Source organism: Pithys albifrons, chromosome 1 (assembly GCF_047495875.1).
Source record: "Pithys albifrons albifrons isolate INPA30051 chromosome 1, PitAlb_v1, whole genome shotgun sequence".
NCBI lineage: Eukaryota > Metazoa > Chordata > Aves > Passeriformes > Thamnophilidae > Pithys > Pithys albifrons.
Window position 1 is genome coordinate 44,250,636 of NC_092458.1, and position 25,402 is coordinate 44,276,037.

At 34.3% G+C, this 25,402-nt stretch overlaps 1 protein-coding gene across 15 annotated transcripts in view; it reads left to right on the forward strand.

The window, feature by feature from the left end:
* MYCBP2 (MYC binding protein 2) overlaps positions 1 to 25,402 on the forward strand; it is a 184,352-nt gene that overhangs the window by 79,569 nt on the left and 79,381 nt on the right. For all 15 annotated transcript variants that reach the window (XM_071549773.1, XM_071549741.1, XM_071549724.1 and 12 more), the window contains 20 exons: positions 2,158 to 2,275; positions 3,216 to 3,420; positions 3,741 to 3,894; positions 6,211 to 6,383; positions 7,507 to 7,632; positions 7,730 to 7,857; positions 9,340 to 9,431; positions 10,455 to 10,589; positions 10,673 to 10,756; positions 12,049 to 12,145; positions 13,934 to 14,126; positions 14,748 to 15,022; positions 15,983 to 16,204; positions 17,836 to 18,027; positions 18,849 to 19,055; positions 19,808 to 19,939; positions 20,395 to 20,573; positions 22,906 to 23,048; positions 23,842 to 23,942; positions 24,363 to 24,581. In XM_071549773.1, coding sequence (XP_071405874.1) covers positions 2,158 to 2,275; positions 3,216 to 3,420; positions 3,741 to 3,894; positions 6,211 to 6,383; positions 7,507 to 7,632; positions 7,730 to 7,857; positions 9,340 to 9,431; positions 10,455 to 10,589; positions 10,673 to 10,756; positions 12,049 to 12,145; positions 13,934 to 14,126; positions 14,748 to 15,022; positions 15,983 to 16,204; positions 17,836 to 18,027; positions 18,849 to 19,055; positions 19,808 to 19,939; positions 20,395 to 20,573; positions 22,906 to 23,048; positions 23,842 to 23,942; positions 24,363 to 24,581 — 3,175 coding nt within the window. The remainder of the gene's footprint in view (positions 1 to 2,157; positions 2,276 to 3,215; positions 3,421 to 3,740; positions 3,895 to 6,210; positions 6,384 to 7,506; positions 7,633 to 7,729; positions 7,858 to 9,339; positions 9,432 to 10,454; positions 10,590 to 10,672; positions 10,757 to 12,048; positions 12,146 to 13,933; positions 14,127 to 14,747; positions 15,023 to 15,982; positions 16,205 to 17,835; positions 18,028 to 18,848; positions 19,056 to 19,807; positions 19,940 to 20,394; positions 20,574 to 22,905; positions 23,049 to 23,841; positions 23,943 to 24,362; positions 24,582 to 25,402) is intronic.

Genomic DNA, 25,402 nt, shown 5'->3' on the forward strand with positions numbered 1-25,402 from the left:
TTTCCTGTGCTGAGTTTCAGAGGGATGGAGAAATGCTCAACAATATCACAGGTTTTAAACTCCATATGCATCAGTCAAACTGGCTTTTTCCAAATCCCTCCTCCTTTTATGAAGTGAAAATTAGTTTTCTGTAATTTAGGTTTATTTTATTATGTAGTTCAGTATCTTCAGCTTTTTTTTTCCTGTTTCTTTCTTGAGTTGATAGACTATGGGTGGCCATTCCAAGAGCTGGTTGATCTTAATGATAAAGCTTTTTAAGAGGATAACCTATTTCCTCTCTCTATATTAGTTGCTTATTTGATTTTGTTCTGCTGCTACCATGGGACTGTCATACACAGCATTCAGATAACACTGCTGATAGATTCGATTGAAAAGACAGAAGTATAAATAGTCTTGGTGATAATAACTTAGTTTTTAGGCATCAAAGAGATGAAACATGCACTACTTTTTTTTAAATGAACATAAGATTGCTAATTTTATACTTGTAGTTACTGTAATTTTGAAGGAGAGGAAGAGAAAACTTTAATAAAAATATTTTGTTTTAACAGGAATGCCTTTGGATAGGTTGCTATTGAGGGTTTTTTCCTGTTTTGGTGCCTTTTTAAGCTTCTTTAATAATGAGAGACAAATGTAAACTTTTTGTTTTTAAAATGTTTCATCATTAGCGCTGCTAAACTTTGCTTTGTGTATAATCACACTGATGTCCAAGTCAATGTGTCTATAGACCAACTTCTAAATTTATGAATGTTGATGTTATGCATCCTCTACTTAATTTCATTCTGCCCTTCAGTCCCTGCATCTCCCCCAGTCATAGGCTGTCACCACCGAGGAATAATTTCTTTCTGTATACCTGTGTTCCTCCTCTGTTGGGTCATCAACCTATCTTCATGCTACATTCCTCTGTTCTACATTTCCATATGTTCACTTCTTCCCATCTACTCTTTTCCTGCTGAACTTATGATGCTTCACCTTCCTCATACTTTCTTGACTTTTACCTGAAATTCAGCCAAAATCAGAACATTCAGGTGACCCATCTTTGTGTACATCAGCTGCTGAACAATGGCTAGGAAACCCTGTGCTGACACTTTTTTAATCCAGCACAAGACAACCTGTTCTTATTTTAGATTAACCCACTTTTGAAAGGCTGTGTTTGAAAGTAAGTTTAAATAGTGCTGTTATTCTCAGGGGTCAGAGTTACCAATCATAGAATTATTTGGGAATAGCTTGTTCTTCTAATTCACAGTCTTTCTAACTCTACAATACATTTGAAGTCTAGGTAGGCATTCATTATGGGTTCCTATGACTTGTAGGCTCCTGTTCACTTTGTTGAGACTGAGATAATAATTTTAGTTTTAGTATTTCACACTTCTTCCTTTTTACCTTTTGTGCTCTCTCTATACTAAGTCATGAATTTAAATTTTTTCTTTGCTTCGTGAACATCCTGTGGTTTTTTTCCTTCATTTTTACTGGAATGGAAAATTTATTTTCTTATGCCTGTCTGTATTTAGGACACAAATGGATTAGACTTTTTGATATCTCTCTGGAAAATAGTTTGTAGAGGTTTGTCCTTATTGAGTCTGAGTTTGATGGGAAAGGGGCTGGCGGAGGGGTGTAGACCTTTCTTTTATAATTCTCTAGGCAATGCTCCTGAGAGGCCTGCATCAATATTGTTTCTGGTAATTGTACTAGTGTACCAGCCATGTAAGGCTTCAATTGCTTCATAATGTGAACAGGGTGTTTTTTAAGTGCTTAATGGGTGTTCTCATAGAATAATTTTTTTACTGCTATGTTTTGTTGCAATATATTTTGTATACATACAAAAATGCAAACAATACAACTACATATAACTACAGTAACATATATGTAATCCTAGAATTTCATATTAAATTAATAATTTTTATTCTATGCTAATTTCTGAGTTTAATTGAAGAGAGGGTTCTCAATCTGTTTCCCTCTAACAAAAGAAGATAAACTTAACTATTTGGTATAGTCTTTCAAACCTCTGTTCATTTCATATGTAAAATATTGCTTGACTCTAATTAGCTCTGTGAATCTAATGAATATATTTCACATTGATTGAAATACTTATAATACTAATGTATGTTGTAAATGTTACATAAGCATGTATTGATACAGAATTAATTTATTTTTATGTAGGGGATGTCCCACTTTGGTGCAAGCATTACCAGGTCCTAGTACACAAGTTACTGCTGGGAGCAACCATACAGTTATTCTCCTAATGGATGGCCAAGTTTTCACATTTGGAAGTTTCTCAGTAAGGAAATACTATTACTTGTTTAGGGGAATAGCCTAGTAGTTAATGTATTGTTCGAAAACCTTTCAAGACTGTTTACACTTGCCCATGCAGAACCATGCATGATTTTTGAATGTCTTTTGTGCCTGTTATAAAATGTAGCCTCTAATATTGTTGTGGTTAGAAAAGAATGATGCCAGGAATTATTTGATTTTTATATATTTTAATGAAGATGCTGATTTAAAACTAGGTCATTTTATAAGGTGCACCAGTTTGCTCAAACTCTTATTGTTGCAAACTTAATTGTAAGTAGGTGTTGCGTATTCTGTTACCTGTCTGTCTCCATTTGGTAGAAAAAATTGTCCTGATTTCTTTCATAGAAACAGCAGTGAGTTGCAGAAGCTATGCTAACACTTGAAGGGAGGTATTATTGTTCAGTATAACATTTCTTAACTCTAGTACTCTTCTTTTATATCTGCATGGTGTATATTTTCCCATGTCTATATGGAATCTGTTCTTATATTCACTAAATAAGCATAGATTGGAACTTAGACTGTCTGTATCTGAATATAAGGTTTTTCCTATTAATCCATTCTTTTTTCCTATTAATCCATCTAGCACTGAAGTTATTAAGATATTGAACACTGTAGGAGAGTAATGATTTCATGTTTGATTCTGAAGATGGAAAGCAGGGTTATCCATCATGGAGAGGTTGAGTTTTATTTAAAAAAAGTTTACTCAAAAACCTAACTGAATAGGGAGAAGTATATCTGTCAGTAACTTGCTCCTTGTATTTAAATATGTAACACTTCACTTAGATTGGCCATTGCTTTTTAAGGTAGTTTTGTGGCAAACTTTCTTCCAGATTACCAATTTTGTATGATGAAACTATTGAAGTAACTTAGTCATCTTTGAGACTTACTCTTACTGTCTCTTACTAATTCTTAAATTCTTTCTATAGAAAGGTCAGCTTGGTAGACCAATTCTGGACATGCCCTACTGGAATGCCAAACCAGCACCTATGCCTAATATAGGCTCCAAATACGGACGCAAAGCCACATGGATTGGAGCGAGTGGAGACCAGACTTTTCTCCGAATCGATGAAGCTCTCATCAATTCTCATGTGCTTGCTACATCAGAGATATTTGCAAGCAGACATATAATAGGCAAGAACTCTTCTAAAATATTTAAATGCTTATCGAGTTATTGGAGAAAAAATAGAGGAGCAACAAAGTCAAAAATGTGAATGAAGGAAGTGAAAATATTTTGACTTTTTAGTTTACTGCATATGATGATCCTAGCTTCTTTAGTTAAAAATAATAATGTGAAAGTCTAAACTTTGCTTGCATTTAAGTCTTAGTACCATTTTTTTTTGCTGTGGCAGTGTGTCTGTTCTTCCCTATTACATTACATGCATTTTCTGTGTATGAAGCATTATTGACTCGAATCTTCATGTTTGTTTGCCCTTTTTTGCTCCCTGATCTAGGATTGGTACCAGCTTCAATATCTGAACCTCCTCCTTTTAAATGTCTTCTGATAAACAAAGTAGATGGCAGTTGCAAAACATTCAATGATTCTGAGCAGGAAGACCTTCAAGGTTCTGGTGTGTGTCTGGATCCTGTCTATGACGTTATTTGGAGGCAAGTGTGGATTTTAGCTATTAAAGTAGTAATACAGAAGTCCCTTTTAAAATACTTTGGGAGGCTAGAGATTTGATTATACTAGTCTTATTTATAATTGTTTCCCAAGTAAATGAAAAACCATTTTTAGTCTTCCATATATTTTTTTCACACTTTTTGGATGATTTGCTCAAGTAAGCCCAAAACAGACGTCTTCTCTTGCCTAAATTTTTAAAATTTCTTTTCTGTTTTGCTTCATTCTCATTCCAGCCTCATATTTAGGAGGCCCCAATCTGTTCTATTTTATTTAGTCTTTTTATTCCCTTTTTTCCATCTCCTTAACACTTGACTGAAATTTTCTTGCCATACCCAACTGCCACATTTGTTTGTCTTAAATTGTCATCCTTTCTCTCAGGCATTAGTGATTGAGACTTGAATAGGAGAAGGGGTGAAGCAATGGTATTCTTTTCAGTTCTGACTTTTTGGAAGATCAAAATAAAGGCACTTACCTAGATGACACAGACAGACAAATTAATTGTATTTATTTCACAGTCATTGGCATGGAGTCTTTGAGCAGGTGTAGATTGTAAGCACTCATTCCTGAACAGAATCATAAGTTCCAATTCTTCTGTAATAATTTAAAAGCTATGTTAGCCAGGATTTAGGAGAGAAATTTGAACTGTCATCTGAGTTCAAGTGATGGATGATTTTAAATTGTTTAAATACAAAATAAGAATGATCAGCTAGGGTTTAAAAGCTCTTGCATCCTACTTTGGGTGTCTCCATCCAAAATTGAGATTCAAGAACTAAATAGTCAATTAATGTTGAAGCATGCATATTTGCTAGGCATGCTTTTTTGTGATGTATGAAGTTCCTTGGATGGTTGTAGTTCTACATTATGCACATCCGGAATTGTTTGAATCTTATTGGCTAGGTGCCAGTTCCTACTGAAATTACACTGAGATTAGAAGTAAGAGTAGCACCCACTTCTTTTAAAGCTCTGTATTTTCAACATGTTTAAATCTCATTGAAAGACTCAAAAAGAGTCACCAAAATACTTAGTTTGTGAAAAATTCGTTTATCAATGGCCACGGGACTGAAGAAAGTTTCAGGAGAGAAAAGGGGCTGATACTCAACTTGAGTTAGCACAAGAAAATGGTAGTTCAGCTTGAAGAAGTTCAAGGTTGCATGTTAAATATATTATGGGTAAACATGAAGTGAGGTGTTTTATTGTCTTGCAATATTTTGGTGACTGTTAGAATTAAATCTAGAGCTTAAAAACTGCAGTGCGGGTTGTTCGAAGACTGCAGATGTATTACTCTCTTATCCTGTTCTAGTTCAGTAGAAAATATCAAAACAGTCTAAAGAAGAGCCATGTTAATAACAATGCTGCCTGTTAGTAGTTCAATACTTGGTATATTATTATCCCTGGACCTTTTTATACATTCCTATTTAAAGGAAGGTTCAGTTTCTCACACAGAGAGACAGCATTCTGATGACATATTTTCTTCATAGCTTTGTAGCTTATTCGTTCCATGAAATTCAAGTGGTTACATAATTTCATGTGTGTGTATAAACTTGAATGTTGCTAATGTGTTGAAATCCTGAATACCTACAGTGTCCTATAATATTTTTTATTTAAAACTATTTCTTTCTCCATTAGATTTTTGCAACAGTGTACCAAGTGAAAATTCCTTTTGTGCTTATTTAGAACACTCCCATAGGCCTGTGCCTTCTGACTGTTTCTTCCTTTTACATAATGGTTTCACAGATTTCATTTTCTTGATTTTCTTTTTCTATGTTAATTTATAGTATTGAAAATCTTTGTATTCCTTGTTTATGCTGCCCTTTTATGTAATCCCTTAAAAACTCATGAGTCAATGTTACCAATTTAAAAAAACCCAAACAAAATATGTTGGATTTCCCAAGATTTTTTTCTCTTATTTAAAGGTATGCCTTTTCATTTCACTTTTGGCATCTTTATAATTTCTGAGCACATCTGCCATCACATTTAGTACTTTACTAGTTCCTTCACATTTCTTGCTACATAAAACTGTTTGAACATTAATTAGCTTTGAGAAGTGTCTAACATTTTCAGAAATTTCTGAACCCATAAAATGGCAGTTTAACTTGAAGTAGAAAAAAAGTGTTTTTGCGTCTTTGCTGGAGTGTTAAGCTATTAAAGTTTATATGTATTTGGTGTAATGAAATTCAGTTTTAAGAGTTTGCACCAGCAGATCTACATTTTATATTAAATAGCTTATAAAATTTAATTATTGGTTAGATATTGTATTTTTTTAGTAGTTGAAAGTTTTTTTCTCGTTTCTCTTGCTCTAGGTTTCGACCAAATGCGAGGGAACTGTGGAGTTACAATGCAGTAGTTGCTGATTCCAGACTTCCCTCAGCTCCAGACATGCAATCCCGGTGTAGTATTTTGAGTCCAGAACTTGCTCTACCAACAGGTTCCAAAGCTCTAACCACCAGATCTCATGCAGCTTTGCACATTCTAGGTATGCATTTATAGTTGATAATTCAGAAGCTTAGATGAAATAATGTAACTTAATATATAACTGAATTGTAATCTAACAACTTTCTGACTTTTTTCAGTTAAAAATCTTACTTCGTAGTCTTTCACCATTGCTCTTAACTCTTATGATTTGACTGATAAACATTAATTTTATTCAAAATAGTTATCTTTTACCTTCTTAATGATGCTAGAGAATTTTAGAGTTCTGGTGGAAACTGCTGTTAAGGGTCAGCATAATAAAATAAGAAACCTTCCTAGATGATCTTTTTGGGAAGTCTGCAGAATAAATTCAGTACTCCTAACCTGGAGTCTCCAAGAAAGAAAAAGCAAACCACCATAAAAAGTGCTCTTCTATAAGTTATTTTCATTTTTAAATAAATGCATTATCTAAAATTAAACTTTATACTTTGCACTTTTGTTTAATGAGTCACTAAGAGTAATACAATTTCCTTTCGTAGTCTAAAAAGCCTAAAATAACAATTAATTCCACTGTGCTCCTGTATAAACTGGCCATGTGCAACATACCCAGCACTTCAAAGCACAGCTTTGGAAGTGATTTTAGCTCATTTGTCCACTGATTGTGATGAGTCATCCGTTCCTTGACCCACTGCCTTCATTGTATGTTAAGAGATGCAATAACTTTTAACTTGAACAGTACTTTTTTATGTCTGAGTCAGAATTAAGGCATGTTAGATACCCATGTGTGTGAAACAAAATGCCTTTTATGAAGACTTTAAAATCTGTCCATAATTTAGTTCCTACTTCAACTCTTTTTGGGTAATATGATAAGTGTAAAAAGAAAAAAAAATGTTGCTAGCAATTTATTTGCCAGTGTAAATGTTGCAGAGTAGGTTTAATCACATTTGTTTGTTTCTCTGGAGAATAAATAAATTAAATGAAATTTACCTTTAGTAGGAAACTTTGAGATTCTGCAACAATGACCCTTGGCCTAGTCAAACCTATAAAGATATTTGGTAGCATATGTGTGATTCAGGGACAAAACAGTTAGATTACTTTGATCTTCTTAAGTAATAGTCATTTCCATTTCACTGATGATAATCAACAGTGAGAAATTTTGAGTTCTTTTTTGTTTTGCTTTCTTATAGGTTGTCTTGATACTTTGGCTGCTATGCAGGACTTAAAAATGGGAATAGCAAATACAGAAGAAGAGACTCAGGCAGTAATGAAAGTTTACTCCAAAGAAGATTATAGTGTTGTTAACAGATTTGAAAGTATGTACAAACTGACGTTTTATAGCACAAGCTGATCAGGCTTGCAGCATAAAAGACCAAGATTAACTATATATTCATTGGGTTATTTTTCCTGCAGGTCATGGAGGAGGCTGGGGTTATTCAGCCCACTCAGTAGAAGCTATCCGTTTCTGTGCTGATACAGATATTTTGTTAGGTGGTCTTGGTCTTTTTGGTGGTAGAGGTGAATACACTGCTAAAATAAAGGTAGGGTTTTTTGTTTTATTTTAAACTGTTATAGCTCAAAATCAGAACTTTAGAAAAGCCATCTAACACTATGATTAATTTTATTTCTTGATGAATGAGTGGTTTACTACTTATGAAAAGCATTATGCAGATACAGGGGGTGAAGAAGAGATCTGATAACTACCATTATTAATTGTCAGAGATTGTCCCATTCTGACCTTCACTAAATGCCATGCCATCTTAGAGATGTCTTGAGTGGGACAAATGGTTCTGTGATCTGTTCACACAAAGCTCCAAGGTCCACCTGCAGAAAACTGGTGTTGTGGGCTTCAGGTTAAATCGCATCCTGTGTGATGCACAAGGAACTGTTTCTCAAAAGATGAAAAGCAATAACCATTGCTTCCCATTGTTCCTACTACTTCTTTCTCCAACTGTTCTCTGGATAGCTTCTTGGCTGGGATTCTTCAGCTGAGTGTAAATAGCACCAAACATAATTAACTTTGCTTGATGCCAAATGTAAAGATGATTATGGCTTGTTTTGTGCCCAATGTAAGGATAATTACAGGTGGAGCATGTGTGCTTATTTAAAATAAATAAACCTGGTTTGGGATAAAAAAGCCTCACATAAACACAGCGTGGTAACAGAGCTCTGGTTTCTGATAAGTGTCTCCTGCTCCTGTATGTAAGAAGGATTTTGGTAGCTGCATAAAAAACAATTATAAAGGAAGATCTAGTATCTGTCTGATATTTGTATTAGATGTGTATATTCAGAATATGTTACAGTTGTTACTTGTCATTTAGTGGGTTACTGAGTTTTCTTTCTCTATTTTCAGATGAGTAGGTTTAGGGAAGTGGATGGCATATGTGTAGCAATAACATTTGTATAAGGCAACAGGAAATTCAAAATAAGTAGTTTTACTTCATTCTAGTTTAACATAATGACTGAGAATTACAACTGATTAAGGGCAGCCAAGACACTTAATATTACTCATGCCTTCTTTTCAAACTCATCAAACTGTAGAAATTATTTTTGAGAAAGAAAACCAAGTTCTTTTGGTAAAGGCATCATCTTTTGTCCTAATCACCGAGTGTTTATAATACTATTGACTAGCTCTGCTAAACCATCGAGCTGTCCCTTTACAGAGAAGCTGAGTGTATCTTACATCTATATAGTGCATTTCAGTCTGTAATGGAAAGCCTGCACCTTCTGCCCAACTTTGCCCTTTTTAGATGCTTTGTGTTTGACTTATAAGATTTATGGAGTTTCTCCACTTAAAAATATATTTGGACATAAGGTTGGGCGGTCAGTGTCAATTGCTATTTCTTAACAGTTAATGCCTGACTTCCAAATGGGAATTTGCCTGTCAGTTATAGTAAGTAGGAGTTATTTCTGGGAAGGGGGGAAAAAGAGTAGTATACATTTTCCAGAATGCCATACAGGAAAAAGTGACATTATGATGGTTCTAACACCTAAGACATAATTTGACCTTTTCTCTTCACCAGTTGTTTGAATTGGGTCCAGATGGTGGAGACCATGAGACTGATGGAGATCTTCTTGCTGAGACAGATGTCTTAGCATATGATTGTGCTGCTAGGTACGATGTTTAGCTTACCTACTTCTGCCTGTTTCTTGATCTTTAGTTTTACTTTCTTCAGACATGTTTTAGTGTCACCTTAAATACCATCAGGGATGATCTACATCATTAGAATTTTGTAGCAAGTGACATAAAACTTAGCTTCAAAGTGTGTTGTGGGAAGTAGTAAAGCCAATACTTCATCAAACCATTGTGGTGTTTAAATTAGAAGAAGAAAAACAATTCAGTTCTTGCTCTTGTATAAATCCAAATCAAATCCTGTATTCCTGTGATGACAATGCAAAATGTTGCAGCAGCTCTTTCAAATAGTTCTATCAAAAGGATGCTTTCAAGCACAAATGGGTATTTGCATTAAACAACTCATTAAGCTTACTGGAATAAGGCATTATAACCACAAGAAGGGTTACTGTGCTTCAGCTCATTAGAATACAAACAGCTATTGCTTGAAAGCTCTTGTGCATATGGATGGGGTTTTAGCTATGTTGCGGCTGCTTTTCATTCCCTGTTATGAAATAATTTCAAATTCAAACTATACATGATTGTTTCAGGTTTAAATCTTGTATGTCAATCCCCTAAATATATGTTCTATTCTTTTCTTAATATTCATTGTAATTACTAAGAATTTATGTATAAGCTTTTATAATTTACAGAAGTTCTCTGAAATTGAATTAATATGATGTAATTAATACCTTATAAATAGCACTTTACTTGCAGTATTATATATTAAATATAATTGGTTTTGAGTGTGTTAATTTAATTTCTCCTTACTCTGTTTGGCATTAGATATCTGAGTGTTTCACAATGCAAGATCAAGCTAGACTAAGGCATTTGTAGGTCCTTCTGAACTACTGTTTTTTAATTACTAAAGTATTTTTTAATGAAATACTTTTAATTTTTTAATATAAACACATATTAATAACTTAATTCCATTATGTTTCAATTTTCTAAGTAGAGTATAACTTGTTAAAAATAATCTAAAAACTTACTCAGATATAACTTTTTTTTGAAATTTACTTCTCTCAGAGAGAAATATGCAATGATGTTTGATGAACCAGTACTTCTGCAAGCTGGTTGGTGGTATGTAGCCTGGGCAAGAGTGTCAGGACCCAGCAGTGATTGTGGATCTCACGGACAGGCCTCCATTACTACAGATGATGGGTATATTTTTTCTTTATTTTTTTTTAGTGCGAAAGGAAAGCTCTAATATGACTTGAATAATAATTGGGTTATTTCTCTTTCAGTGTTGTATTTCAGTTTAAAAGTTCCAAGAAATCAAATAATGGTACAGATGTCAATGCAGGGCAGATTCCACAGTTACTATACAGGTAATAATATATAATTTGACCTCTATTTGGAACAATTTATTGACATGTTTTTTAAACGGAAACATAAAAATTGTTGAAGTAACCATGTTTCATGAAAATATTATTGTATTAAGCTAAGGAAATCAGTGTCTGAAACAATTAGGGAAAACTTAGTGTCTTTGAGAAAAGTAACACATGCATTATATACTAACATTTACTTCTTTGCTATTTTTCTTGACATCATTCTGCATGAGCTATGAGACTTTAAATTTACATCTGTAGAACCTCATGATTTCATGCAACATGATTAATATTTTTTGTTGTTTGGAAAGTACTCCATTAAGTAGGCATCAGTTTAGAAGCCTATTGACAGGTGATTTGAACGAAAAAGAAGCCAAAACCAACAATAAATTGTGCTTTACAATAAGTTACCATAAACTTAGGATTTCCATAATGAATGTTATGTAACTCTCTTTTAAAAAGCAAAAGCTCTTTCACTGGATTGATTCTATATTTTACAGATTTCCTCAGATACATACAGGACCTAACTTCTATATTTTATCTGTGTGTATATATATTTCCCCCCACCCCATGTTGATTTTGAAACTTGGAATTTCTTCATACCAGTTCCCTTGCTATGTCCTTTCTAAGCATATCTATTTCAGTGTCCCTTCTCAGAACAGCTCACTTCTGCTTGTAAACTTTCTGTCCACAGACCCCTATCTCTCCAGGTGAAGCTTTCATTTTGACTGTTGCACATGAAGTCTTGGGATGACATATTAATTATTTGGGTGATTTCTGTGGAGAGATGGCTATAGGCAAAAAACAAACAGCCCTGAGACCTCTGAAGGAAGATTATCGCTGAAGAGCAATAAGTGGCACAAAAGGGAAGGGGCTGCAGTAACGGATGCTGCCTGTATTTTCAACCTTCTCAAATATAAAACTAGTGTTCTTTAAGGAATAAAATTTCTAGTCTTGATTTCATCTAAGGAAATGCAGTAAATACTTGTAATAATTTCATGTGATTAAATTTCAACCTTTTTTTCCATTGTCACCTATTGCCAGTTGAATAGAATTCAAGGTACTTTGTTACTGATCTAGAACGATTAGGAACTGGAGGAAGTTATGCTGAAATTGAACATTTTTTGGATAGTTATGTCAACCTTTTTTTTTTGCTTTTGTTTTTGTTCCACTTGGAACAATACAAACAGTAAAAACTACAAAAAGTAAAAACACCAAAACAAACCCAAACCAAAACTCTACTAAAAGTAAACACTGGAGATTTCAAGTCAGTTTTAAAATTGTTCTTCCAGGCTGCCAACAAGTGATGGCAGTGCATCCAAAGGAAAACAGCAAACAAGTGAACCCGTGCATATTTTAAAGAGATCTTTTGCCAGAACTGTCTCAGTGGTGAGTACTGTCAAGAATCCTCTGTGTTTCCTGCAAGTTCAGTCATGCTTAAAAAACTGAAAGATACACATGTGGAAATTACGATTTTTTTTCTCTTTGCTCTATCATGCAAAAGTTAGGTACACTGATACATAAAATACTTTATTGTTTTACTTTTTCTGAAGATTTCAGATGTGTAGTTAAATCTAAGCTCAGGTAGGTATCAACCTGAGGATGGGTGCCTAGAAATGTATTTGTTTACAAGGTTGAACTACTTAGTTTTGGGGGTTTTGTGGGGGGAATTCGGGTGGAGTTCATTCTTCCTGTTTGTATTCAATGTACAAGCCTTACTTCCTGCTAAAAATCAGTATTAGCAGGTTCTTTAGAATTCTGAGGGAGCTTTACTGCTCTGTTACATGGCTTTTAGATTACTGGCATTAATTAGTCACTGGTTAGATTTATCTTCCTCTTGGATGCATTCCAGTATACACTGAGGATCAGATAGCATTTAACTGGGCTTTGATAAACTGAGGTAAGGAGTATTCATAGCACAGTGAACTACAACTATTAATAGAAGGTAGTCAGCAGCTTTTTGGTCTAATTTTAAGAAATACTGTATTAAATTGAAATGCAATATTATCATTCAGGATAAGGCCAATTCTGTCTGGTTTTGAAGTAGAGTCCCTTTAGCTGTTGGAGGCAGTGATTATTTTCAGTTTTCATCCTGGCTTATATTTTATATTGCATTACACATACTGTCAATATTCTCCGTGGATAGTTACATTAAAGTTATTGCCTCCATATGGACAGTCACAGTCCAATTTTCTACATCAGACCCCTTTCTTTTATTTATGTATTCTCCCATCTGTTCAGTGAGTTCTAACAATCAAGATGATCTTTTCCTGTTCAGGTTTCTTCTAGAAATGTATTACCTACATGATTTGCATTTTAGTAATCATAGTATCAACATGTTAATAGCTACTCTTAATATATGTTTGCTTAAAAATATTTGCATTAAGCTGTATGAACTGCTGTGGCTTTTCATACATCACTTTGTGTCCTCTCTCCATTATCTTGCTGCTGTTATCCCTAACTGTGAATACAAACTGGGATAAGAGGAGAGTTTCTGGCTTTCTGGAGCACTAGGTATTTTATATCCAACTCTGAACAATCAATTTGATTGTTGCAACTTTACGATGTTCAATATCAAGTACTTGTATTTTGCTTTCTGAGGTACAGCTTCATGAAATTATCAACCACACACAGTGGTAGAAACAAAACTTTTTAAATCCTCAAAATTCTTGTGGACTATCATGTACTTCTGTTTAGCTTCCAAATATTGTAAATGTCATATAATTGCCATGATCCTGCACATCATAACTGTTTAAAAACAAAGTGGAGATAGTCCTGATAAAGTCTTTACTTTATGACAAGAACGTATTATGTCCAAAGTAGGTATTACACTGTTATGCAGATGAAGCAAGTAAAATTTACTGAAAAATCTCTATTGCAGGTGAATACAAACAGTTTTCTTAGTTCTTAACTGAGAGACTTCTACACATAATATTATAGTGTATGTTATAAATAGCTTTTAGCATGGTATTGCAGTGAAGTGTCCTCTACATCCTCAGTGCTCTTTTTTTATTCTCTTTGTTTGTTGCATGGTAGATGTGTATAGACATAAATACGTTTTCATAATAAACATGCATATAGGTGCTATTTGCTCTTCATCTGATAATGATGCTGAAAGGTCATTTGTTGTTTTTTAATACAAAATCTGTCTTTGGCATCCTTCCTACCCTGAAACAGGAATGCTTTGAATCTTTACTGAGCATTCTTCACTGGAGCTGGACAACACTGGTGCTGGGAGTTGAAGAACTTCGTGGACTTAAGGGTTTCCAATACACTGCTACCCTGCTGGACTTGGAAAGGTTGCGTTTTGTGGGCACATGCTGCCTGAGATTGCTGAGGGTCTACACATGTGAAATATATCCAATATCAGGTATTCCTCTTAGTTCACTTGTTTCATATTTATCCGCAAATAATATTTTTCAAGACACTTCAAATTTGATCCAAGTATTAAAATAGGATATGCTGTAAGATGAAATTTCTTATACACATGGTTTTATTGGAGCAATTAAGAGACTTGCAGTCAGAAATGGGATATCTTCAATTATCTGCATAACCAAATCTACAATACCGTGTTTATACTGTAGCTTATGTGTGTTTTAAAGTTAGTTTCTTGTTTGACTTGTCAGTTGAATTCTTTCGGCCTACTTGTATCTTCCTTTTTTCCCCATTTCTGTGCATATTGTCTGCTTTGGTGGTAAGCACAATTTAAATTTAAAAGACCCTGTTTTTCATGCCTGTGGTTTAACCGTGCTCATAATAAAACACAGCATATATTATGAAAGACCAGAAAAGTGGGTGTTTCTCATGTTCACATTTCTTTGATATAGGTTAACACCCTTCATTATTGTATTTCTGAAATTAACTTCTCTGAGTGTAGATACATCAGTGTTGCTAAATTCCAGTTGTTTTATTTGCATGTAAAATGTGTATTTAAATATGAAAATGTTTCACTTTTTGTACATTTAATGCTTTTCTTTGTGTAACCTTCTAGCTTCAGCTAAGGCAGTTGTAGAAGAAACGAGCAAACTAGCAGATTGCATTGGAAAAACTCGGACCTTGCTGAGAAAAATTTTATCTGAAGGAGTTGATCATTGCATGGTGAAGTTGGACAATGATCCACAAGGATATCTCAGTCAGCCACTCAGTCTTCTAGAAGCCGTTCTTCAGGAATGCCATAATACATTCACAGCTTGCTTTCATTCATTTTATCCAACACCAGCTCTCCAGTGGGCATGTCTTTGTGACTTGCTCAATTGTTTGGACCAGGTACATTAAAATAACACAAGTAAATATTCCAACTTAGTTTGACCTTTTGCTGACATTGAAGTCACGCAGTATTTAAGACTTCTGTTCGTTTTTTGAGTTTATACCGACTTGCAGCTTGAGTTCTGCTGTGGTTTGTTGTTTTTTTTTTTTAAATAATCAGGTATTGGGTTTCTTTCTTTCTTTCTTGTTAGTTTGGAGTTCTTTTAAGTATCCAAGTTCAACAAGAGCCTAGTAACTTTGTCTCCTTTAGCTTTAAGATTCTCTCTGGGACAGTGAAGAAAATTTATGGTGCTGGTAACTGTCAGCACCTGCTTTTTCAGTGTTGAGGCCATGCCTTACATGTGCTTATTCTTGTCACATGTTGCTTAAGAGCATAAGAGTATATGTGGTATTTTTTATCACTAATACTAGAGCAATTCCTCATTATTAAATGTTATAACAGTATTCTGATCCTGCCAAGTATATGAGAAGCAGCTGGCAATGTTATTCTATCATCAACAGCTTTCAAAATATCTTGCTTATTGTGAATGAGCATTCCATATCTAAATGGTGTAGTTGCTTGCTTGCATTGCTTGCAGTAAGGTGTAAGCAGTTAGCTGCTTTGCATGAAAATTCATTTATCATATACAATTTCAAGAAACAATCCTTTCTTTAATGCATCATTCTAATTAAATTTTTTGGTTAATTGTAAGAAATAATTTGTCTTCAAAGGATACTTAATTTTGAAGGTAATAGTAGGTTTATTATTTTTAAATATGCCAACCAAAAGTATTAAATACTCCAATTTTGGAGATCTAAATGCAAGCTTATGAGAGAAGGTAATGTAAAATCCATAGAAAAGCTTTCTCTAAATTATTTTTACAATGATGATAAAGCTGGAAAGTTACTTTCAAAAGTAGTTTCTCTCGTTTACTTCCAGTGCAGCGGTGCCATACAGTTACTATCTGTTTATGCTTTTAGGACATCCAGGAAGCAAACTTCAAAACCTCCAGTAGTCGACTTCTTGCTGCTGTTATGTCTGCCCTCTGCCATACTTCAGTGAAGCTGACCTCTATCTTTCCCATTGCTTATGATGGAGAGGCATTGCTGCGATCAATGGTTAAGCAAGTCAGCACTGAGAATGACTCTGCTCTGGCCCATCGTTTTCCTCTTTTGGTTGCGCACATGGAAAAACTCAGTCAGGTCGGGATATATTCTAAAAATTTAATGACTACTACTACTTTGCAACAAAAAGCAGTTATATGAGTTTAAGCATTACTTTGATAAAGATATAGATGAATTTGCCTGAGTGTTATCTTTCCAAAAGGCTTATTTCAGAAACTTAGTATTTTTACCAATTTTCATATTTTTATCTGAAATGTTCCAATTATTTATTTTTTGGAGAATGTCTCTTCTTATTTTGGAATATTAAATTGGAAGAAGTATTCTTTGGAGTTGGTATTCTGTTGCATGGTGTTTTATGCAACAGCTTTTTCACATCATGTTGAGCGTGTTCAATAGATTTGGTGTTTTGAGAAAGACTTAATACAGCTTTGATAATAAAAAGTCGTGTCTCAAACTGGAGTTTCTAAAGGAGTCAACAAGGGAAGTACTGATCACGTAGTTCTAGCAAAGGTTATTAAACAACTTCCTAATCAAGGCTCTTGAATACTGTATTTTTTCAGTTCTGTTCTAGAATTGGTTTACAGGAATGGAAAGGCTAAAGAAGATAAGGATATGGGTCTACTTACTATTCCTCATTTTAAGTTAGGAAAGAAGAGGGGTGATACTGTATGAAATAATGAATGCTGCAGGGGAAAGGTAAATAGATGATAGTTGTTGAGTCTACCAATACCAAAAGTTTCGAGCATCCAGAGACCTTAGTAAAAGGTGAGAAGGTTGGTGCTTTTATAAAATACATGGTTAAGCTGGAGAAATCTCCTGTAGGTCATTATTATGCTAAAAGCATTCATGGACTTGAAAAGCACCTGCGCAAATTAATGAAGAAAAACCCACCAAACGCTGTTAAATGCAAATATAATATTTATGTCTTCGATACAGCTGCCTCTTAACTGCTAAATGTGGAAGTGTTCTATGCATGTGTCTGTGCAAGTTTGCTTCACCTAACTGTCTTCTCTATATGTTCACAACTTGGATAATTTTAGGAGACAAAATGGTGAGGAAGACAGAACTTAGATTTTGATCAGTAGAGCTGATTTTATCTTTACTCATCAGAAATGATTTTTAGTATGGTTCGCTGTTAGGAAAAACAGTGGATGTCACTGATAGGTGGAAGACACAGTAAATGCCTAAGCTTAGATTTGTTTCATAGTCTTCATTCAGTAAAGAACTATATCTCTAAGCATCTTCTCTTACCTGTTTCCATTGAAGATTGTTTTTGCTAACACCAAAACCAAAAAAGCTTCTGAGTTTCTTTTTTAGACAATGTAGAAGAAAATTATATTAGTACTTCCATAAATACCTATGTATCTGCTATGTTCTAATGTATGCTTATAGAGCTATTAGGCTTTATAAGCTCTAAAGAAAATCTCTCTCCTGAGAATGACACCTATATATGATATCTTTTCAATTCACTAAACAAAGTTGTCATCTCCTCATTCAGGAAATTAGGAATATCAGTTATTTTGACAAGGAAATGCGTACTATCATAGCTTTGTGAATTTTTAATTTTATTTTTTTCACCCTCTAGACATTTCTTATCTTCATAAAGCCACAGATTTTTCAATTACCCTGATGTTTACAGTATGTGAAAACCTGTGTCATGTTTTTTTTAATAACAATGTCATTTGTCATTGGATTTCTTCATACTGCAGAGTGAAGAAAATGTTTCAGGGATGACAAGCTTTCGAGAAGTGCTGGAAAAGATGCTGGTCATTGTTGTTTTGCCAGTACGGAACAGCCTTAGAAGAGAAAATGAACTTTTCTCTTCACATCTGGTTTCTAATACATGTGGATTGCTTGCTAGTATTGTGAGTGAGCTTACAGCATCAGCATTAGGATCTGAGGTAAAGCTGTTGTAAATCATTGCTAGAAGTTTTCAGAGCAAGTATATTCCGAATGCAATACAGGCTGTTACAGGTATTTTATAGATGTGCAAATATTCCAAAGATGCTGGAATTCTCCGTTCTCAGTAGCTCAGATATTTTGCATAAATTTAAAGGCACATATTCACTGTATTAAGGAAGTATTGTTGATAAGTGGCTATTTCATTATGTCTGCAGAATACTCCAAGTTGTTTACAAAATGGGGAATTTTTTTGAGTGCCTATCTTTTTGCCTCCATATCTGTGGATGTATACAATCAAATATTCTTCCGTATGGCTGTAACTTTGTAAAATGATGGAAAATTATTTGATTTTCTTAAAGATGTGTTGCTGCCTGTGTACTATCAACAGGGTTTTCTCACAGAAAGAAACAAGCTTTTGATAACATCTTGATTAAAGATGTTTTTACCATTTAATGTCTTTATCTGTCCTCTCCTAATCTTGACTGTACTGAAAGCAGACCTACCAAACTCTTCTTTTTAGCACAGTTGATCTATATTTTGTGCTAATGCATCCTATAAAATATATATTTAAATACTTGTTAAAAATTAATTGCATTTCTATTCCTATTTAATTTCTAATTACTAGAAATATTTTCTTTTTTCTTTTTGGTCTGTATTGACTAGAAGGCTCAGTAGTGGCATCTTCTGTGGTTTATGAGTTGACTTTTGAAATTTACGCAGTTGAAATTCTGGTAATTTAATTCACTTAACTTTGCATTGTGAAAGTTGTCTGATGTTTACCAGTTAATATTTTCTGACACCTGCATTTAACTTTCTACAGGTTGATGGGCTGAACTCTCTCCATTCTGTCAAATCCACTCCAAACCGATTCACTAAAACAAGTCAGGGAAGAAGCTGGAATACTGGGAATGGATCCCCTGATGCAATATGTTTCTCTGTTGACAAACCTGGTGTAGTTGTAGTAGGATTTTCTGTTTATGGTGGAGGAGGAATTCATGAATATGAGTTGGAAGTATTAGTTGATGATGTAAGTACTGCATTTGAGAAAACAGTTTGAAGAAAAGTAACATCAGAGTTATTTATAATATGGTTTACAATGTAATATTTTAATTTTCTTATACAGTCTAGGCTATTACTAAAATAGTGCACTGGTAGTAGGGTTTTTTTGTTTTCCTTGTGGTGAAGGTTTTTGTGTTATCGCAAGCCACATACTGTCTAGTAGGGTACTTATGTTGGTTACTGCTTTGAACTCTTACTTTATTACAAGTAATATTTGAATTCACTTCACTTTTCACTTTCTGAAGATAAACGTACATTAGTATCAGTTATCTCTCTGAAAACTGTGAGTGAAAATAAGAAATGAAGGAGACCAAGTTAAAACCAAAAATTGATAAAAAGATTAATAGCCTACCACCATGGTCAAACTGTACCTACAGATGTTTCATGTGCTGTTGATGAACTCTCTTAGAAGCAGCACAAAACTGTACTGTGACTTGTTATAAGAAAGGAAAACCTCTGTTCTTTTGCAACCAGTTGTTCACTATGACTGATAGTTCTAATGTCTTCCAAAGGGCAAGGAATAGAGGTATAGGTTGCTATGAGAAATTAACTTTTCCTTAAGAGAAAGGTTTTACTGTTGAAAAATGTGTTCAGAGTCATCTTTGTTGTGTTTATAATGCCATATGTAAAATTTATGCAACAAGACATAACTTGCACAATTGTGTGTGTCATGTGTTTTTATTATAAATGTATTAAAATTACTCTGTTTCTTTGAATCAGAGTGATCATGCTGGGGATGCAACTCATTCTCATAGATGGACATCTTTAGAATTGGTTAAAGGAACTTACACCACAGATGATTCTCCTAGTGACATAGCTGAAATCAGACTTGACAAAGTCGTGCCACTGAAGGTAAATAAAATAAGCAAGCATCTGTAGGTTTCATAAAACTTCTTTAGATAACAAAAGAATGTCTAAGGTAAATTGTTTGTATACATAGTCACAAGTTTGTCTCGACATGTATCCTTTGTAAAGTCTCAGTTTTACCCTGTAAATGAAAAGTTCAAATCCTGTCAGCTAAAAGAAATGAAATCCCAGTTTTTGTAACAGCATAAGATAGATCGTAGTTGCTTAGTAATTCTAGAGTATTTTTGAATGTGCAACAAGTTCTAATCCATAGTTTGGGAACATGGAACAGCTTTGGTTTTTGTTGAATACTAGGGGGTTTTGGTTAATTTCATTTGTAGAGTGCTGTGAAGGACTTTTCAGGCTCTCCAGTATTAACGTTAAATAATAGTTTTCGTAATACCATGAGGCCATAGATACTTGTTTTATACTGCATACCATTTTTGGCTCTCCTTTTTAAGGAAAATGTGAAATATGCAGTTCGTTTGAGGAATTACGGAAGCCGGACTGCCAATGGAGATGGTGGAATGACCACAGTGCAGTGTCCAGATGGTGTGACATTCACCTTCAGTACGTGTAGTCTGAGCAGTAATGGCACTAACCAGACAAGAGGACAAATTCCACAAATTCTTTATTACAGGTTTGTGTCTTGTCATGATCCATTTATAAGAAAAGTGAATAAAACCATCATGGTGCTCTTACACCACATTTTTTCAAGAAGTAACAGAAATAAATGCATCTGGAGTGTGTTTGTGGTCCCTCTTCCAGTCTTATTTTAGGGTCTCTGGTTTTTTTTGACTTAGCAATTAATTTGGTGGTTGACATCTCTTACAAGGTTCATTTTTTTACTGCTTTAAAGCTGTAATACAGGGAACTGGTAAGGTCCACTACTTCAATTTTTGTTTTTTCTATATCCTAAGAGATTTTTGAGAGACTCCTCACTGGAGTGTTTCTCTCTCTGATTTATTCAGTTCTTTTTTCACTTTCCAAAACCAATTGCACTATGTAGTGAAGCAAGGTCTATTTATATAGGAACTGTCTCCTCTCTTACTTAGAGTTCAAATGCATAAAAAGAGAAGTCCATCTGCCTTAAGAAAATCAGCTGAAACATCTGACTGTCCTGCAGGGAAGCTTTTCTTCAGCCTTTCAGGATGACAGTAGGAATTCACTTCTGGTAATGCTTTTGCGGAAAGCATTGCTTTCTATTTAAGGTGCTTGCCCTGATAAGCTTGCCCTGATATGTATAAAGACAAAATTGTGTCAGTACAAAGCTGATCAACAGAAGACTCAAGAAATAGAAGGACCAAGGAAGCAAGGAATAATAATTTATATTTGATTATGTGTGAGATGTACCTACCTAATAAAAGATGAGAAGGATAAAATAAATAATGCTACAACAAGTGATGTGTTTTGGACTACCAGACACAAGAACATGTTGCTCTTAAGAAAGTTTTACAGAAGCTAAAGTAAAAAGAATTAAAATGGCTAATGAAATTATAATGATATGTTTGAAGATATATGATAGATCTAATGTGTGTTAAAACATGAGATTGTCTGTGCTTGGAGACTCCAGAGATTTCTCTCTAATGAAGTAATGATTTACAAAGACAGCAAAACACAAATCAACAGCTAGTGTTTCTGTGGGAAAATTGTGCAAGATATTGGGCAGGAGGTGCACGAAGATCCAGTTTATCAGTAAAAACAGTAATTGCTTCTTAAAGAATGGAATTGCAGTGGTGCATATAACGATACTTTCATTGATTTAGTTTCCTAGAATCTGTGTTTAGGGAATTCCTCCCGCATTTAGAAGAATTTATTGTGAAGTATCATAATTAGGAAGTATCATTGTGTAAGAAGGAGTAAAGAGGACAAGGAAAACTTATTTTCACTTCTAGATTGTCTGTTTTTATACTAGCAAAAGAGGAAATTAAAGAGAAACAATTATTTCTTTGATTTCAAAAAAGCAAAGGACATAATTTCAGTAATGGAAACTTCAGGCATTCTAACTTAATAAACTATTACATGGAAAAAACCCACACCAGAGTCTTGCCTTCAGATCAGAACAGTCTCAGGTGTTTTTTGTTTCAACTTATAAAATTCTAAGAAGCATTTGAAAGACTATAGTGACACAACTCAGAACTGTTACAGAATAAATTATGTTGGAAAAATTGTTCACTAAACTGCTCAAAGTAAAATTTTGGAGCATTCTGAGGTGTGAGTCCTGAATTACTCATCTTCTGGAATGATGTTTTGAAAGATCAAATCTTTCTGGACAAACATAAGATATCCAAAAGACACTTAGTTTTACATATTGATTAAGTGATTTCATTTCTCTATGCTAAGGCTTAATCACTGTCATATTGAGGGCTTGAATTAGTTTATAATTGTCATTTGGCTGCTTTGAAAAAGCAAATCAAACCACATCTTTTATGTACCTCATTGAAATGGTTTTGAGCATAATGCTGTTTAGGAGAGCCTAACTTTGTATACAGAATGGATTTAAAAGAAAAAACTATTTGTTAAGGGTAAGCTCAAGAATGTATTTCAAACCCAAAATTAATATTTGGAATAGGAAGGGAGATTCTTTTTTCCTTCTATGGTAATACAAAAATGCCCATTGAAAAAGTTTTACTTGTTTCTGTGATGCATTTAACATTGCTCTGTTTTTATCAAGATAAGTGGTTGACTTTGGAAGAGCATAGCAATTAATACATTTCTGTGGTTTGAAGGCCATCTAGTCAAAAGAAACATTCCAAAAAATGCTTTTTATACTTTTTGCCAAATAAAAATAAAAGTCATTGCGGAGGGCTGACACTGAGGCATTGACTCCAAAATATCTTCCATGGTTTTTTTGATTGTTTCCTTTATTGCTTTATCATAAATTGTTTTGCTTAATCTATGCCAAAAATCAGTCACTTTTTAAATGCAATTTTATATTTTGTGAACTTATTTTAACTTAATCCACCATCTAGGAGTGAGTATGATGGAGATCTGCAATCACAGCTGTTGAACAAAGCTAATGAAGAAGACAAAAATTGTAGCAGGGCACTTTCTGTCGTGAGTGCTGTTGTACGAGCAGCCAAGGACTTGTTACACAGAGCTCTTGCTGTAGATGGTAAGGCTTGAGAAAGTTTGCTTTACTTTTCAAAACTTTTCAGTTTGCTAGCAACTAATAATAGTATAATATCACTAAATCCAAAGAGTTACGATGTTCATCTTTTGCTTTCCAAAGAATATTTGTCTAACCTTTCATTCCTATAGTTATCAAACTGTCAATAACTTTTATGTCATTGAGTTGAATTTTGTTAAGGCACTTTCAGTTGCACTTTCTTGTCATAGGCAGATACCTCATAAAAATGTGCTCATCAATTTAGCAAGTATTATATTAAAGCTGGTAAGATTCTTTATTTCCAGAAGTTAATCTGTGATGGGTTAGTTACAAATTTTATGCATGTTTTGCACAGTGGTGGTAGTCAGCAGTACTAGTGAATGTCATGAATTTATAAGCACTTAAGCATCCATTTTTGAGAATTGTAGACATTAGCCATTGTAGTCAAAAAGTCCAGAGTATTACATAGTGATATAAAAATTGATTTGAAGAACTGGGAGGACTTTGTTGTGCTAACTTTTTACCATAGAAAATACGAACACAGCTTCACAAAATGGCCAAGAATGCAATAAAATAATGTGCTAATAGGAGGAACATTTTGAACAGAGAACTGTATATAATAAAATGTTTATCTCGGGTGAACTTGGCAGATTCAGAATTTGACAATGCCTAGACAATGAAAACAATTTGAAATGAAAATAGAAGTTTAACTCAGAGAAGGCAGAGCAGAAAAATAATATGTGTTTTGAACAATGGCACATTTATTAATAATACCTGTGTTGTAATTATTTTTATTTAGCTGAAGACATTCCAGAATTGCTCAGCTCTTCCAGTCTGTTTTCGATGCTGCTTCCCCTCATAATAGCCTACATAGGACCAGTAGCAGCAGCTATTCCCAAGGTATGCCCCTCAACAGAAATCACTGAAGAAATTTGTGAATCCAAACATCTTGGTGTGTTACTGGTGTTACAAAGTATGACTGAACTGTGACTTTAGTATGGTATTTGCTTTCTGTCAACTTATGCATATTGGTTGGTAGTGTTCAGGTTTTTAGTAGAAGCTATTTTAGTGGACATATCTCTTAGTTGTATACAGATTCTTGTGTCAGCTTTGGTGAGTCTCCAAGAGAAGTATTTGAGATCAATGTAGCAATGTTTTTTCTGGCAGGATTGTGTAGATGCAGAATTGAACAATGACTGAATGAATTGTAGTTAATGATATTCTGAGAATATCCACACAACAGTTGTAGCGAAATGGAAGTTTGAGAGTATTGTTTTCACAGAGTTATAATATTTCATTGCATGTGGTCTTGCATTACAGGTTGCTGTTGAGGTCTTTGGCCTGGTACAACAGCTGCTTCCTTCTGTGGCAGTTCTGAATCAGAAATATGCCCCTCCAGCTTTTAACCCAAATCAGTCTACAGACAGCACCACTGGAAACCAGCCAGAGCAAGGGCTTTCAGCTTGCACTACCTCCAATCACTATGCTGTTGTAGAAAGTGAGCACCCCTATAAACCCGCCTCTGTTACACACTATAAGGTGAGCCCCATTTCTAAGTGCACAGGCAGTTTCTTAAAAGCTTGATACATGGGTTTTCTTGAGTCTGTATTTGCTATCTGAGAACTTGTTGCTGTGGATGCTAATTCATATTGTCTAATATAGGAGATAGTTTCCTATACTATTTCTGTGCTGCTTTCTGGGCAAAACTCTTTCTCCCATTGAGTATAGTGGAAACTCAACCCCCAAACTCAGGTATTTATTTTAAATCCCTAAATTTGCTTAGTCTTAGATTTTCCTACTGTCATGCAGAGTTTTTTGCTCTAACTGTACAAATTGTCAAGTTCAAAGTCTTTATGTATACATTATGTAATCATATCTCAGACTTTCTTTACTAATGCTAAAAGAAAATTTTGTAAAAATACCTGATGTCAGTTCTAGTCAAAATGATGTTAATAAACATCAGTAGAGAAGGAGTGCCTTTTCTAGTTGAGTAAAGCTCTCAGGCATAAATTACATGTCCAAGAGAGAAATCCCTTGTTTCACTTATTGAAATAATAAGTTCTGCAGTCACATTTATACCACAACTCTAAATCCAGAGGCAGCAAGCTTGTAATCAAGATCCTGAAGAGTTCATTAATTACTATTCCACTAGTCCACTTGCTTGTCCTGTGAGACAGCAAGACATCTACTGCAGCAAAGGTAGTTACCATGTCACTGTCCTGATACAGTAGTGCTTATTATTGTCCTGAAAGTTTATAGAACTCATCTAAAGCCTTGGGTTCAGTGGTTACTGTGTTTGAATTTCTGTAGCTACATGCTATTGTACTGTAGGCCCTATTCACAAATGTGATTCAGCTGCT